Genomic DNA, 16319 nt, shown 5'->3' on the forward strand with positions numbered 1-16319 from the left:
TTATATTAAATGATTTTATTTCTGGTCAGTATTTTACCGAAGTGGTGCTCCGCAGGGTTTTGTTCTAGGTCCACTGCTTTATCTTATTTATGTTGATACGATGGGAATTCTACCTGCCGGGGGCTTGCCTTACTTCGTTTACAGATGATACTGCTCTTACTTTTTCTATTCATTTGAATCTTTAATAGAAAAGGTTAATAGTTTAACGGCTCAACTTTATACATTCACTAGTCTTAGCCTTTTATCAGTAAATGTGAGTAGAACTAATTTTATGGTGTATAGTAGATTGGGAACACCGATTGGTCTTGGTGGAAAAATTTTGTTGAGTGGGGAGCCATTGAATCAGGTAAATTGTGTGCGATACCATAAGGAGGCTCAACATCTACAGCAATTTAAGAAAATATTGAAGAATTATTTAATGTGATGGGAGGATGAGGAGCATGGTCTCTGTTAATTTTTATTTATCTAATTTTTTTCCTTTTTTTTGACGAGAGGGATTGATTTTTGAAATTTATTTTATTTGTTATTATTATATGTGTATACATTTTTTTTTAGCTATTTAGTTGAATTTATTGATATTGATTATTGTAATCGTTCGTCCTCAGAGCTTTGTTTCTTTATGGACGGCTACTTGTCAAATGATTAAATTATGTATTGTTTTTTTAATAAAGTTTAATTCAATTCAAACTCAGAATTCACTAGATAGTGTATATGAGATACCTTGTTAATCTACACACATCAATTTTAATACACATTTTACGGTTAAACCTTGAACAAAAATTTTCAGCAAGAGATTTAGAAACCTTATTTGTAATCTCTTTTATAATTATAAAAAAAAATAAAGTACATCCTTTTGTTTTGGTTACGACAATATACAAGATTCTAATCCGATTTACAAATGGTTCAATCAAGGTTTTGCCCCGAGCGCAAGAGAGACCAGAACTACCATTGTTCGTATCATACACAGTATGTATACTAAATCCAATATTACAAGTATTAATAGAACCAAGCTGTAATAATACTAGCATAAAGTGATAAAGAATTGCTCATCTCACACAGAATATAGTTTTTATTTATACTTATTTTATTTTTACAATTCAAGTACAAAAACCTGTTTTAGTCCAAAATACATCCCATCCAACCATATTCTTCAAAATATAGAGGTGTAGAAAAATTAATTGAAAAAGCAAAAGCTAAAAAGCATGTATTGGAAACGGCCGAGACCTTTTAATGATAGAACTATGAGCAAAAACGATAGAAACAAGAAAAAAAAACAGAATTTTGGAGCATTCACTCTCATTTGTTTATTGTGGCAATAACCAGAATTAACTAGCCTCTTCTTACACTGCAAACCCCAACTTGCCTCTTGTAATAAATAAAATACGTATCTCTAATTTTACCCTCGGCGGCTGATTATATACCAAACACCTGTAAAAGAAGAAGAAGTACTAACACAATCTAGATATAAATCAGGTAATTCTCACCTTGATAGAAGGACTGTCAGATTTTTCATCCCAATTTTCGATAATTTCATTACTGCAAGCAATTTTCTTCGAGATTGACTGAGTCTCATTTTCCACATCTGTAAGTTCACTGACAGAAAACCCCAGAGGAACTGGATTAATGAAATGAGTTGAATTATCTTCTTCCCCAAGACTTTCGTTTACTTTAGTTTGTTCGGCATTGCTCTCAGATACAGGAGTATCCTCGAATTGATCGTGAAGACGTGTGGGTTCATTGTCACCAGCTTCGTCGTCTTTGTCGGTAGTAAATTCGGAAGAATGAGCTGCAGTTATGAAACAGCATAAAAGAAAACCTATAAAGTTGGATTCAAGAGAGTAACTTTTTTAATTTGTGGAAACTTCGTAGAGATTTGAAAGACAAATATGACAGCTGTAACTTTGATGAAAGCTAAGTGGTGAGTTCAGAGAAAAACGCCAACATTGGATAAAGGAAATCTATAATCTTATGTTTGAAATACGGGTAGTTGGAGGAACTTTATAGAAATTGGAGACACAAATATGAAACACAGAACTTCGATAGAAATTCAGAAATTATTTCCATTTCAGACATTTTTTTTTCTTTAATAAATATGTATAAATCTAAGATGCAAATATGAAAATGAAAACTTCAGCAGATGATCAAGGGAGAATGCAGAAGTTATATAATTATGTGAAGAAACAAAGAGAGAAAACTCAATGAAGAAAACAGACAAAACGAGATTTCGGCCAGTAGCGAAAAGACAAAAAAAAAACGACGCAGATATTTCACCTGCATAAAAACAAGGTGTCTTCAGCATAAAAAAAAACAAAGATTAAAAAACTAAAACAAACTAAAAACACATAAAAAATCACCACCAATATTAAAAGACAATTGCCGTAACAGACCACTTGGGTTACTGTTACTAATAAGAGTTATTTCAAATTGGATCAATATTAAAAATTTATGTATCCCTATTTATTGAACCATTTGCAAACATATGTTTTTTTTAATTTCAATAGCTTCCCTTGCTAGCTAAGTATAACCTCTGTCATTGAAAATGGCCCTGGCATTATCAAATTTTACATGATGACCAAGGTTGAAATGTGCTCAGCCAACGCCGAAACAACAATTTCAGGAGACCTGCTTAATCTTAGAGCTTTTTCTATTAAATTATGATGTTCAATAAATCTTTCAACAAGTTGTTGGTGAGTTCTGCCAATGTAAAACTTCCCATAAGAACAAGGAATACAATAAACCCCACTAACCCAATTGCCCCCGAGTCATATCCTTTTCAGAATTAAGGAAACTGCTTAAAGGTGTTTTTAACTGAAACATGTATCAATGTTATATGTCTGTAAAATCCGTTTAAGTTTTTCCCCCAAACCCGGCACATATGGTAAAGAGATAAAACTTTTAAATAAATCCAATTCTGAAGACTGAAACTGCAGTTCTTTTAATATTAAATAAAAAAATTTTTTTTTTTAACTGAAAGTAAGGAACGACGTTAAAACTTAAAACGAAAAGAAATTATTCCGTATATGAAATGGGCTGTCCCCTCCTCAACGCCTCGCTCTTTACGAAAAAGTTTTTCATTGTAAAAAAAAAAATAGAGTTGTGAGAAAGTCAAACTTTAGCGTAAAGATCGAGGCGTTGAGGAGGGGACAGCCCCTTTCATATACGGAATATTTTCTGTTCGTTTTAAGTTTTAACGTCGTTCCTTACGTTCAGTTAAAAAAAACTTGTTTTTTTATTTAATTTTAGAACGTTTTGAATTAATGTAGGTTTTGATTTTGGCTCACCGTACATGAATAATTAAAAAAAAAATTTTAATATTAATTTTACTTTTATTTGGTTAAATGGCTTTCTCGAAACCTGTTTACTTTTATTTACGAACGTTTTTATTAGTAATAAGTATACGTAACTTACGAATTAACTTACGTAACGAACCTCTATATTCTTATATTTTTAATACGTATATTAGAGGATTCGCCCCCTAGTAAATACCTTGCTCTTTAAGCTAAAGTTCGAATTTTGTTCCAATTCTTTAAAAATGACCCCTTAATCACAAATGCCATTAATTAGAATAAATAGCTCTTATGAAAGTACTAAATAATCTTTGGCTTAAAGAGCGAGGTATTGACTAGGGGATGAACCCAATCATATACGTAATGTTTTCTGTCGTTTTAAGTTTTGATGTTGCTCCTTACTTTCAGTTAAAAAACTTGTTTTTTTATATATAATTTCTGATCTTTATTTAAAAAATGCTGGGAAATCCGGCGCCCCCTTCATAGCAATGTCTCTTCTACCATTAAAACTTCCTTCATGGTAAGATCCTCCCACATATCCCCCGATCCACTCCCCCCCCCCCCACTACCAGAAAAAATCCCCTCTGAAAACGTATTTATACTTCCCAATAACCAATACTATATGCTAACATTGGGTAAAGTTCATAACTTTCAGCCCTCCCCCTGGGGACGTCGGGGGATTAAGTCATCCTAAAAGACATATTTATCATATTTTCAACCATGCTGAACAAAATGGCTATCTCAAAATTTTGATCGGGTGACTTTGGGAAAAAAATGAGCGTGGGGGGCCTAGTTGCCCTCCATTTTTTTGGTCACTTAAAAAAGGCACTAGAACTTTTAATTTGCGTTCGAATGAGCCCTCCCACGATATTCTAGGACCACTGGGTCAATACGATCACCCCTGAGAAAAAAAACAAACAAACAAACAAACACGCATCCGTGATCTTTCTTCTGGCAAAAAATGCAAATGCAAAAGGCTTCAACACCATATTTCCACATACAAACTATGTCATCCATGAATCTGCTCCATAAACAATGAGAAAACCTAAAACTACTTATACCAGACGTTTCAATATAATCCATATAAAGGTTTGCCAACCAAGGACTAAGTGTCACTCCCATAGGTAAACCACACACTTGCTTGAAAAAATCTACCCTGAAACCAAAAAAAAAAGAAAATTCATTTTTCAGAATAACCAATTTCATAATAACCTTAACATATAAACTTGCTAAAGTTACATCCTTGAATAAGTCAAAATGTTTTTGTAATTTACTCTTTAATATACCTTTGCATCTTTTTATGTTACAATTAGAATACAATTGAAACAACATCAGGACTGCAGAGAATTGAATTTTTCCAATTCTTCAAAAATCTCTTCCAATTCTCTTCCAATTTAAAAATCTTTTAACTTATTAGTGAGATCCGTGGAGTTTTTTTTAAATATGATTTTTGTGTTCCTAAAAGAGGACGAAGTGACACAGATAACCATTTTCCTAATTTTGGCTTAAGATCTTTCATTATCATTATGCAAAGAAAAAGTATAATATTCGATCTGAGATTTCACTTCCGTTTTTCTAAAAAACTTTGTACAGATTTAAAAAATAAATGACAGCTAGAATTGTTAAGAAACAGTTTTTAGAAGTGAAAATAAAATAAAAATGTAAAATAGAAATTCAAAGAATAAAAAACAAAAATTATCTTTAAGATCATTAATATCTTTTAAGACAGTCTGTTATGACAGATGTCATAAGAGTTTGCAGGCGGCGATACCTTGGCCACGTAATACATATGGATAATCTCAAGTTACTTAATGCAGTACTCCAATGGCAATGAATAGGTTCACACCGCAGAGGCAAGCCCAGAAACGCATTACGACGAACTTGCCCGACAGGTCTTTGTAACCTGCAAACACCAATCCCACCCCAGTGGGAGGACATACTGGCTGCAAAAAACCAATGGGAATAACCAGCGGCTTCTTTTTCATTCCCCAGGTGCCTCTGAAGGGACATGCGGATCTAAGGTCTAAGGTGAAAAGTTCAGCAAACTTTGGTCAGCTTGATTGATGAAAGTGTTGTGCGAGAAATACTCTGTTTTTTTTTATTCTTCGTCATTGATCAAACCGTTTAGTTATCAGCCTCTCGCCCCTGATAATCAACATACTTTACATATCTGACTTAAGTCATTAACTGCAGCAGATAAAAAAAGTTACATTCCAAAATAATGTAACTTGAGCTCCTCGCGCTTGGGCTGTAAAGTCAATGGTCTAAAGTTCTTGATTAACAACTTCTTGGCTGTAAGTGCCTGCCGACCAGATTTCAAGTGAACCTGTACATCAGTCACACACCTTCACCAGCGTTTTGGAAAAAATTAGGTATGTTAAAAGGGAATCATGTAAGGATTTCCAGTCTTCATTGACAAAGGCACAAAATGGGCCCTTGCCCCCCCCCAACTTGTTAGCTGAACAGTAGACAACTATAACTTGTTTTCAACCAGAAGTACACAAAAATTTTCAATCAGTGTGATCAGAGTTCCATAGTAGGCCAGTGGCCCCTCTTACATCCTCAACCCTCCCACTGCAAGCTTTTCAGTATAAATATAGACATGTTACATCTTGTTTAAAATAAAATCGTGAAACGAATTTTCAATATGCATAATTGCAGGTATAATCTTAGTCGGTCCTGCCAACCACCATCTTTTCAGCAGAAATATAGAAATTGTTTCACCAATCGCTTGCAAAAAAGTGCTGAGATCTGCTTGAGATTAATTGGACAAGTACAGTGGGCCAAGGGGAGAGGGGATCAGTTTTTAGACAGGTATAGAATATCCGAGCTCCATCTAACTTCTGCAATAAGTCATCCGGATTCACTTGAAACTGGTTAGGCAAATACCTACAACCAGGGAAAATTTTATAAAGAAAATACAAACCGTTCAGCTACACAGCTCAGCCACAAGCAGGCTCAACAATCTTATTGTTTATGGATTTCTCCTCTATCACGGAGGGTTATTTTCAAGCAAGAACCGTAAAATATGTTCAGTTAACTTGTGTAAATTTATATTTTATTCATTTTCAATAGTCTAAGGGTCGGAAAATCTAACATCATACAAATGACTATGCAATATTATAAATAATAATGGAAACAAATAACAGAGTTTTGAGTGTTTATATGGCAATTATTTTATGACAAATACAAAATCAAATTGTTCATACCATTGAACACATCAGAAGCAAATAATAGATGTTGTGTTTTGAGACAAACTACCATTGCCTTAGCTTGTGCATCTACCATTTCTAGTAATGACAGCAATGATTGAGTTGGATTTAATGTTTTATGGCAAAGTAACAGGACAGCAGGAGCTTAAATACACGGTGTATTTTGAAAGTTACATCGGTGGTTGGATATCATGCAACAGAGAACAGAGTTGGTTTTAAGGAGAAACAGCATATTTAATTTTTTAGGCCATTAACATAAACAATGTATTTTTAAGCAACAATATTTCCATTTTCAATTTTTCTTTAACTGATTTTGGTAGAATTATGCTGATGCTAAACTATAATTTCAATGACTTTTAATGGTAAAAAATATACCCACAGCACAAATCCATTAGTCACTGGTCATAAAGCCAAATCTATGGTGTCAAGAGTGTTTTGAAGGAAGAGGGGTTTTGAAACCCAGAAGAGGTAGCACATATTAAAATTTTAAATTTCAATGGCAGCATTCATTCTTTTGCAATTTTTGTTTAGCATTTATGCCTCATTGAGAACTAACCAGGCTAGAAAATTTGGAGCAGACAGATTTCAATAGAAATTCCTTTAATCACCTGCTGAAGTTAACCACCTGACAAACAATAAAAAACAAAAGACAAGAAAAGCAAAAATGCGGTTTTATAAGGCCAACGATAATACTGGATGATACAGAACGGATATTTTCGAAAGACAACCGCCTCTCTTCTTTAGCGCAACAAGAAAATGTTTGAAGGAAACACGTTTACACTGTCTTAACGAAAATGTGAACAAAACAAACTGGATAAAAAAAACAAAACAGGAAGCAAACCCAGATAACAAACAACACAGAGAACCATCAAAATGGCAAAAAAAAAATCAGAATTAAAAATGTAAAAGCTAAAGAGCTAAACTCTAAAATTGAGCCACTCATCCAAAATCTACAATTAGCAACAAACAATACTACTTGCACAATACTAGATCAGTTACTGATTTGATAAAATTTATTTCACTAGCTAGGTAAGTGAACCCAAATAGGTAGCTCGGAAACATACAACTTAAGATTTTGCCCATTTTAAACTGGTGTTTTTTTTGGACTAGCCCATGTTGATCTGAGGGGTTGGGGGCAAGCGTTGCCTTTGTAATTGTGAAAGGGACACAGTTAGGTCAGTGGTGAATAAACTATCTGCTTCTTGTCTATGAAAACCAAAATAAGAGTCACATATTTTAAAATCACCCATATCCCTGTTAAAAGCCAAACCTAAATTTTGATATTTATGGATGCCAAACACCTCACTGTATTGCTGGGCTATACCCTTGTTGTGAGAAATTGAGGCAGCCTAGTAAAAAAAAGTGTTATGGTGTGGGTGGTCATAGATATGCTCAGTAAGGGCTAAATTAAAATTTTCAGGTTTTTTTTATTTTTGAAGGCGTTATCAAATGACATACAGTACTGAGATGTTCTGTCCATAAGGCATTGTTCCACCCTTCTGATGTACCCTAAACTGCAGAAGCAATGAATCCTGTAGACACCATAATTATTGAACTCAGGGATGGGGTCTTTACAAGGATAATCTTGTGATCTGATAGTTTTGCTAGGTTCAAAATAAGTAAAAATATTATTTTTTCTTAGATTTTTGGCAATCTGGTCTGAAACTCCTTTAATATAAGGAAGACCAATAGAAACTACACTTTCCTTTTAGCTCAATTATCCCCATCTATTTTTGTTAATTTTTTAATACGCTTTTCAATTACCAAATTCATTAAGGAGATCAAGTACCCAATCCAAATCAGGGATCATTTGGAAATCCAAATCAGAATTCTCTACTGTCATCAAACTCTGAATTAAGAAAACATAGTGAATATATACATATTGCTCTGTCAACTAACGAAGTCAATACCCCTCTATTCACAGCAGGAGAAGGATTAGACATTAATACCGCCATGGGCGCCCATAAGGAGGGCAGGGGGGGGGGCACCCGCCCCCCCTGGCTGAATGATGCTGCCTTATTTTTATATTTTTGTTCTGAGATTTCTATTATATAGTATTAAAAGTGCCAATTTGACGAGGTTTGCCCCCCCCTGGAATTCAGCTTATGGGCACCCATGAGTACTGCTCATTATGTATAAGCTTTCTGTACACCCCAAACTCAAACTTGTTTCATTCTGATGTACCAGGACATCAAGACACAAAATAGGAGTGTTTTAGTTAAAAATTTTTAATTCTGCTAATTTTATTTATTTGTTATTTTTGATGGTTTCCATGTTGTTTGGTTTGTTTACATTTTTGTTCAGACAGTGTGAACCTGTTTCCTTATAACTTATTCTTGTAGATCTGAAGAAGAAAGGCAGTTGTCCCTTCTATATATCTGTTTTATTTCATTCAGTATTTCATTTGCCTCATAAAACCCTGCACTTGCTTTTTTTTTCTCTTTGTTTTTTTTTCATCACAGACTCATGTTGTTTACAAAACAATCTTCATAAACAACAAAATCTCATAAGAACGTTAGTAATTTTAAAAAATAATAGATATGCAGGGATAATTGGAATCAGAAGAAAAGCAATTATACACAGCACTATGAATGAATAGCAATACTACAATGGGGGAAAATTTTCTTGTTCTGAGTTGTATATTATTTCTCATGTTTTCAGTCACTATTTATTGAACAGCTTTGATTAAGCTGGACTCCTCTATACTAAGTCATTCTTAGATATATGGAAGTATGGCTAAATATCAGTAAACTTAAAATTTTCTCTTTACTTCAGAAACTAAAAAAAACAGCCTAAGTCAAAATTTAACGCAAACAGAATAAATAATTCCTATTCAATCTAAGAGCAATATATATATACATAAATATATATATATATATATATATCATATATATATATATATATATATATATATATATATATATATATATATATATATATATATATATATATATATATATGATCAATGAGTGTTCAGGTATGAATAATGCCATACTTTATCAATTAAAAAATAATAATACAATGTATTCACTTTAATTCTTAGGAAATATTAGAGAGCCCTTGGTTCTTCCATCCATAACTTCTTCCAGCTTGGAACACTTGTTAAGATGGTTGTAGAGGGAGAGAATCATAGGATGCCATCAACTAAAATTCTTGGACAACCTAGGTTCTGCCGATGGAAATTCCTCTGTCTACCAAGCAACAAAGCCACCTAGAGCTGCAGCTGCAAATTTAGTTTTCCGGAGCTCATGAAAAACCATGTCAAAGGTCTTTGAGAGGACTTGAGGGACAATGTCAATGGGAAAACATCTGTATAGTAAAGAAGTGAAATGGTCATAATGGTTAGTGTCAACAGATCTATCAGACCTGAAGTCGTCTTAGGAAAGTACAAGAATGTTATTGGTCTGAATGTGCTGAATGAGAGCTCTGTTGATAAATCTACCTGGTACTTTTATAACTGTTTAGGTAATCTTAACATAATAATAATTTTTAAATATTTTGTTTTTATTACTTATTGTGGATTGATGTGGTATATGACATTTTGCAGTATTCCTGCTTTTGGAGGACAAGCTAAAAGAAGTTGTGGATGGGAGAACTAAGGACCCTCCAATATCTCCTAAGAAGTAGGATAAAATGAATTTATAGTTTTATTTTATTGCTTTATTGATAGAATATGGCATTACACATAGGCTACCTGGACACTCAAAGCGAATGGGATTACCCCCCCCCCCCTTATAATGGACTTAGATATAATAGGACTCATTTACTCTATTTGTATGTAATTTTGACCCAATCTGTATTTTTAGTTTCTTAAGTAAAGAGACAATTTTAAGTTTGCTGAAACCTAATCCTACTTCTGTACAGTATATAAAAAAATGACTTAATATAGAGGTGTCCAGCTTAGACAAGCTGTCCAATAAATAGTGATTAAAAATATCAGAAATAATACACAGCTCAGAACAGGAAAATCTTCTTCTATTACAGTTTTGCTATTCATTCAAAGTAAGTCTAATTCAAATTGTTCCTACATATCTACTGTTTATAACAATCAAACATTTAAATGAGATTTTGTTGTCTATGAAGATAATTTTTTAAACAACACAAACAAAAAAGAGAAGAAAAAATGAATTACAGTGCCAATGAAAATATGGGATGATACAAATAGGTATATAGAAAGGAAAACTGCCTATCTTCTTCAGATCTACATGAATAGGTTGAAGGAAACATGTTCAAATTGTCTGAACAAAATATGAAAAAAAAACTGAATAAAAACAAACAAAACAGAAACCAAACCTAGAAACAAAACAACATGGAGAACCATCAACTGTAGAAAATAAATTAAATAAAATTTAACAGAATTAAAACTTTAAAATCATAATTGGTGTCTTCCTTTTGTTGGCATACCTTCCTTTTCTTGATGTCCTGGTACACCAGAATGACCCATGTTTTGAGCTTGAGGTGTACAAAAAGCTTACACATAGTGATTGGTACTTAAATTACAAATCTAATCATTCTGGGGATGTGAAAAAGGGGGTATTTACTTCATTATTTCACAGAGTGCTATATATATGTCCACCATGTCTTCTTGATTCAGAATTTGACTGTATGAGAGAAGTTTTATTTGGAAATGGGCAACTGATGTCTTTAATGAGTTTGATAATTGAAAAGCATATTAAAAAGTTAACAAAAATAGATGGATATAAAATATAACTTGGATAAATGGAAAAATGTAAGAATAGTGGAAATTGAATTTTTTTTAACTCTGTATCTTTGAATATATTTTTGAAATTATGTTTGAATACTTAAAGACAAAATTTAATTGGATAGCTCCTCCCCCTCTGTCTATTGATCTTTTACCTATCAGTATATATATATATATATATATATATATATATATATATATATATATATATATATATATATCATGGTTGCAGCAGTAGCTGCAACCTAGTAAAGAGCAAACGATGGCCCATAGTAACCAAAAGATTAAAATCATGTTTAGAAAAAAGCTATCTAATGAAAAAAAAAACTGTCATCTGACACTGATTCAGGAATGCTGACTATTATTTTGGTTTGTCTTAAAAGTAAAAGTTCATTGCAAAAAGAAATTTAAGATGATTTTGAAAAAAGCCTGAAACCACCTTGAAAATGGTGTCAGATCAAAATTAAAAGTGCACCCTTTGAATCAGCATGGTCAAAAACTTTATACAGGGGAATTACAGTTGCCCTCCTTGAAAAAAAAAGAAAATTGCTTTTTTGTATTGGTAGTACTGATCTGTCTATATAAATATTGTAGCCTAAAGTGTGTGAAGCTCACTTATTAAGAAGAGTTTGACAAATCTAATGGTGAAATAATCAACCTCATATGTTCATATGTTTCATATGTTCATTAATGGTTGAAGCAGTGATTAGCTATCTGACTGCTGGATATCTTACCCCTACTAAACATTATGGTAATTTTGACACAAGGTATTTTTTCTAAAACAACATAAAAGCAACAAAAGAGTAACGCCATTTGATTCTCAATTAAATACACTTTCTAAATATAACTCAGATAAAAGGAAAAATGTAAGAATGGTGGAAATTTAAATTTTTAAAACTCTGTATCTTTGAATATATTAACTTGAAGGCAAAATTATCCTACCCCTCTCATGCCTAGATAAAGCCTAAGGATACATACAAAATTTGCCAATTTTTTTGTTTTTCATTATGTTTTATATTCTTACAAACAGTTGGTTTAAATCACAGTAAAAAAAAAAAAAGCTAGGCTAAATCAGTGGCCTTATAGCCAAGGGCAGTATCTAGATATTAGCAGAGAAAAGACATAATTGTTGCAATAGGCTAGACACTGTTACATCAGTAAAAAGTATTGAGAGTAGAAGAAAAAAACCCTTTTGTTGTCAGCCTATTACAGTCTAGCTATCATAGCTGAAAGCAGGAGGCTTGCACTAAGATTACCAGGATGACAGATTCACTTCGAAAATTTTATTATCACGCATTTCTTTTTAAAATTTTCGTAGAAATAGCGTACAAATTAGTATTTTATAAGAGATTAGGTTGTGATTCATCTTTCTTGTTCATAAAATTTAAAAGGCTTGCGTTTTGTCCTGTTAAATTTCCCAACTTTCGAAATAACAGTACACACGATTCAACCGTTTTCTACCGTCCTGACGAAATTGTTAAGCAAAGCGAGTTTCGATTTTATTAACTTACTAAAGTTTGTTACCATACATGGGCACCCATAAGCTGAATTTTAGGGGGGCTTATCTGGTCTGCTTAGCACTGCCAATGCTGTAAAACAGAAATCTCAAAACAAAAATATAAAATATTAGGCAGCATCATTCAGCCAGGGGGGCGGCTGGCGCCTCCCACGGCCCCCCCCCCCCATATGGGTGCCCTGTTACCAAATCATACTTAAGAATACATTTTGTATTATCGACTTAAACAAATAAGTAGAACAACAGGGAAATTTTTATACAAGACAGTGGAACACAACTTTAAATGAATATTTCGACCCTATATCCAAGGGCCGTCCTCAGCAAAACAGACGAAGAGAATAAAAACAATATAAAAGAAACTTACATTAAAATTCAATCATTAAAACTGAAAGGGTTTTTTTTAATGTTTTAAAACAGCCCTAATATCATTACTTCAAGGAAGTTCAACCAGGAACTTCCTTGAAGTAATGATATTAGGGCTGTTTTAAAACATTTTTTTTTAAAAACTTTCAGTTTTAATGATTGAACTTTAATGTAAGTTTCTCTTATATTGTTTTTATTCTCTTCGTCTGTTTTGCTGAGGACGGCCCTTGGATATAGGGTCGAAATATTCATTTAGAGTTGCGTTCCACTGTCTTGTATAAAAATTTCCTTGTTATTCTACTTATTTGTTTATGATGGAAAGGCAGTGTGGCCTTCGTCGCTATTTATTATCGACTTCAACATTTTCTAAAGATTTCAGCATGCCACAGAACAAGAAATGTAAAAAAATTAAACTGGGTCAGCCTGGGTTATTTCCTCGTTTAAAAAAAGGCTACTGTCAGTATAAGCCTACCAGCACACACTGTAATTCAATAGTATAACTGTAACTGCTAAAACAATGACATAGTCTCTTCATTAATGTTTAAATTTAATTAAATACAAAATAAATTAAAATTATCCAAGAGTATCCTTTCGTAGCTCATTTTGTGTTTTAAAGGGAATTACTTGGTGAGAAAAATAGAAAATGCTTTCCTACTTTAGCAATAAAGACAGATAAGCATTTGAACGACCTCTTGACCTTACTTACATACCAAATCACATAGGACAAACAGTACGACCAAACACAATCAACCAAAAAGAAGACTCCATGGACATGCAACATTGTCATTAGTAAATGAAAGCAATAATAAAAAATTAAAAGTAAAGCACCTCAAATCTAATGAAGTATTTCCAAGTGATCACATTCCAAAAAATCTCGTCAAAGGAATAGACACTAGTCCATGTGGTTTCGGCGCATTCAATTCATTGCCAAGTAAGGTGACGTGCCTATCATAAGCTCTTTATGGTATCCTTTTGATATTTGCAGCTGTCTCAACGATTTATGTTTATTTTTCTTAAAAATAACGGTCAAGGGTACTAATCCACGAAAAGATAGGGGAAGGATCCCTTACATGTGAAATTTAGCCTCATGTGAAATTGTAGGAGAGGATTTTTTTAGATTCTTTTCTTTTCGAGACACAAATAAATACTAGAGGAATTTTTTTAAAGGAAATGCTAAAAAAGATATTTGCAAAATCTGCTCTCAAAATCACCTCTGCTCCTTTTTACTTGGTGCCCCCTAAAAACAGGAGGGTTTACAAAACAATCTTTTCCTTTTATTAACAATTTTACTAGTAATTGTGGCTTTCTTGCATAAGAACATTGGTATCTGATGTTGTAAAAAAAATCTTTATCCCATTGAATCTTTGTAAAAAAAAAAAAAAAAAAAAAAAAAAAAAAAAAAATCAATTCTGGAGTAAATCAAAAGCAGACTGGAGCACATCAAACAAAAACCGTTGCTCGGTTCCACTTTCTAGCACAAACTATTAAAAAGTTTAAATGGTTAGGCGACTATTTTACAAGGTCACTATTTACAAGCAAAGGATAACAGGTTGAAGAAGATTCTGCATTTTGGCCAACCGTCTGGACAAACAAAAAAAGGTCATCCCAAAATAGGGTGAAATGAGGCCATAAGAAAAGAGTTAAAGGAATTGAGCATGATGTAAAAAAAAGGAGGTATGACAGAACTAGACCCTTAAGGTCCATACCGGCAGTGCTGATCTCCGTTTCGTGGCCCTCAGCCAGGAAGTGGAATGGGGGCTGGGGGCCAGCCATCCTTTGCTTTCGCACACCCTTCATGCTTACCTTCCCCAGATTTCTCTAGGTACCTATTTAGAGCTGGGTCGACTCTGGCTAAGGTTACAGAGTCACACCCCTGACCCGCGTCTAAAACCTAAATAACTGGCCACGCCAGGGATTGAACCCGTGCCCCTTGGGACAAAGAATTCTCAACCCAGCGCATGTCCACTTAGCCAGGACGGCGACATTGAGCATGATGACAGAATAAATAAAGGTTATGCTGTGAATAGATCAGGACGGAGAAATGTCATTTGCGTTTTATTGAAAACTAAACAAATTGTAAATATTTTTTCTATTACTCTTTCTGTACGAGCGTTGTTTATAAAGTTTATAAACCTCTTCGATTTCGTGGACTTGCAAAAGAGCAACCGAGCCACCCATCTACGGAACTAAACGTCAACTTCAGAACAACAGAAGAACCACCCTCACGTGATGTTTCACTTCAGTTTTTAGTTTTTAATGAGTAATTAAAGGAAGTGTGTCGAAATTGGTCAAAAGGTAGGTTCATTTTTTAATTTTGCTGAGAGGTGGAATGGGGCCAGAAAGTTCAACAAAAAATCAGAGCTGATGTTGAGTTACTGCCAAGGGCCTAGGAACTTTTTTCTCGGTTATTCTAGAATCAGGGACGAAGTTATAGGACGTGGAAATCCCCCTGCCTCGTACGAGGAAGGTCGTACTGAGTGGGTATGTTTGTACTACAATAGGAATAGGGCAGGTAAGAGAGTTTCTATTACAATCTGGTTCAGGAATTATAGATATAAAACAATAAATTCGAATAGATTTCTTCTCTTTTGCTTGGGCCTTTCTTCCGTTCTTTTCTTGGTGCTCTGTTCTTGGTGCCTACGTTAGAACTTCTCTTGAGTATGCATGTCCAGCTTGGTATCCGGGTTTGACGAAATACCAATGAGATAGAATTGAGATGATACAAAAAAGAGCTGTAGAAATTATACTTGGACACAACTATTCAACATATGATGATGCACTAAAAAAAGTCAACTTGAATTCACTTGATAGTAATAATTTATTTATAACCTACTGCACAAACAATGTCATAAAAAGTGGAGTAAAGAGAAAAAATACGAAAAATGAACACACACAGCACTTAAAGTAAAATAAACAAATAAAAAGAACATACGGCGAAACAAACAAATAATAATAATATAATTCTTACCACTTACCAAAGGGAAAAAAGTGAAGTACCAGGAGAGAAAACAAAAAACTACAAATAAGCAAATAAATACACAAAAAAGAAACAGCAAATTAGCTAAACAGGTGGATAAGACGATGGTTAAGACCATCGGATTGTAGTTTGCAAGCGGTTCTAGCAAGTGATTTTAGCAAAACCACTCTCCGATCCATAAATGAATCTCAAAAAAGCAATCGAAAAAACTTAGGCTAGTTTTCAAAAGTTTTTTTTTGGGGGGAGGGGGACTAAAGTTTGG

The 16319-nt window shown here is 33.5% G+C and overlaps 1 protein-coding gene across 1 annotated transcript in view; it reads right to left on the bottom strand.

Moving 5' to 3' along the window:
• Window positions 1-12617, bottom strand: part of bug (thioredoxin domain-containing protein bug) — a 51357-nt gene extending 38740 nt beyond the window's left edge. The window contains exons 1-2 of the mRNA XM_089088773.1: window positions 12531-12617; window positions 1485-1816 (exon numbers count right to left, since the gene is read on the bottom strand). Of these exons, the coding sequence (XP_088944899.1) occupies window positions 1485-1816; window positions 12531-12567 (369 nt within the window). The 5' untranslated portion in view covers window positions 12568-12617. The remainder of the gene's footprint in view (window positions 1-1484; window positions 1817-12530) is intronic.
• Between the last annotated feature and the right edge of the window lie 3702 nt (window positions 12618-16319).

The sequence above is a fragment of the Artemia sp. Qi Xiang Cuo genome, chromosome 5 (genome assembly GCF_049724085.1).
Source record: "Artemia sp. Qi Xiang Cuo chromosome 5, ASM4972408v1, whole genome shotgun sequence".
NCBI lineage: Eukaryota > Metazoa > Arthropoda > Branchiopoda > Anostraca > Artemiidae > Artemia > Artemia sp. Qi Xiang Cuo.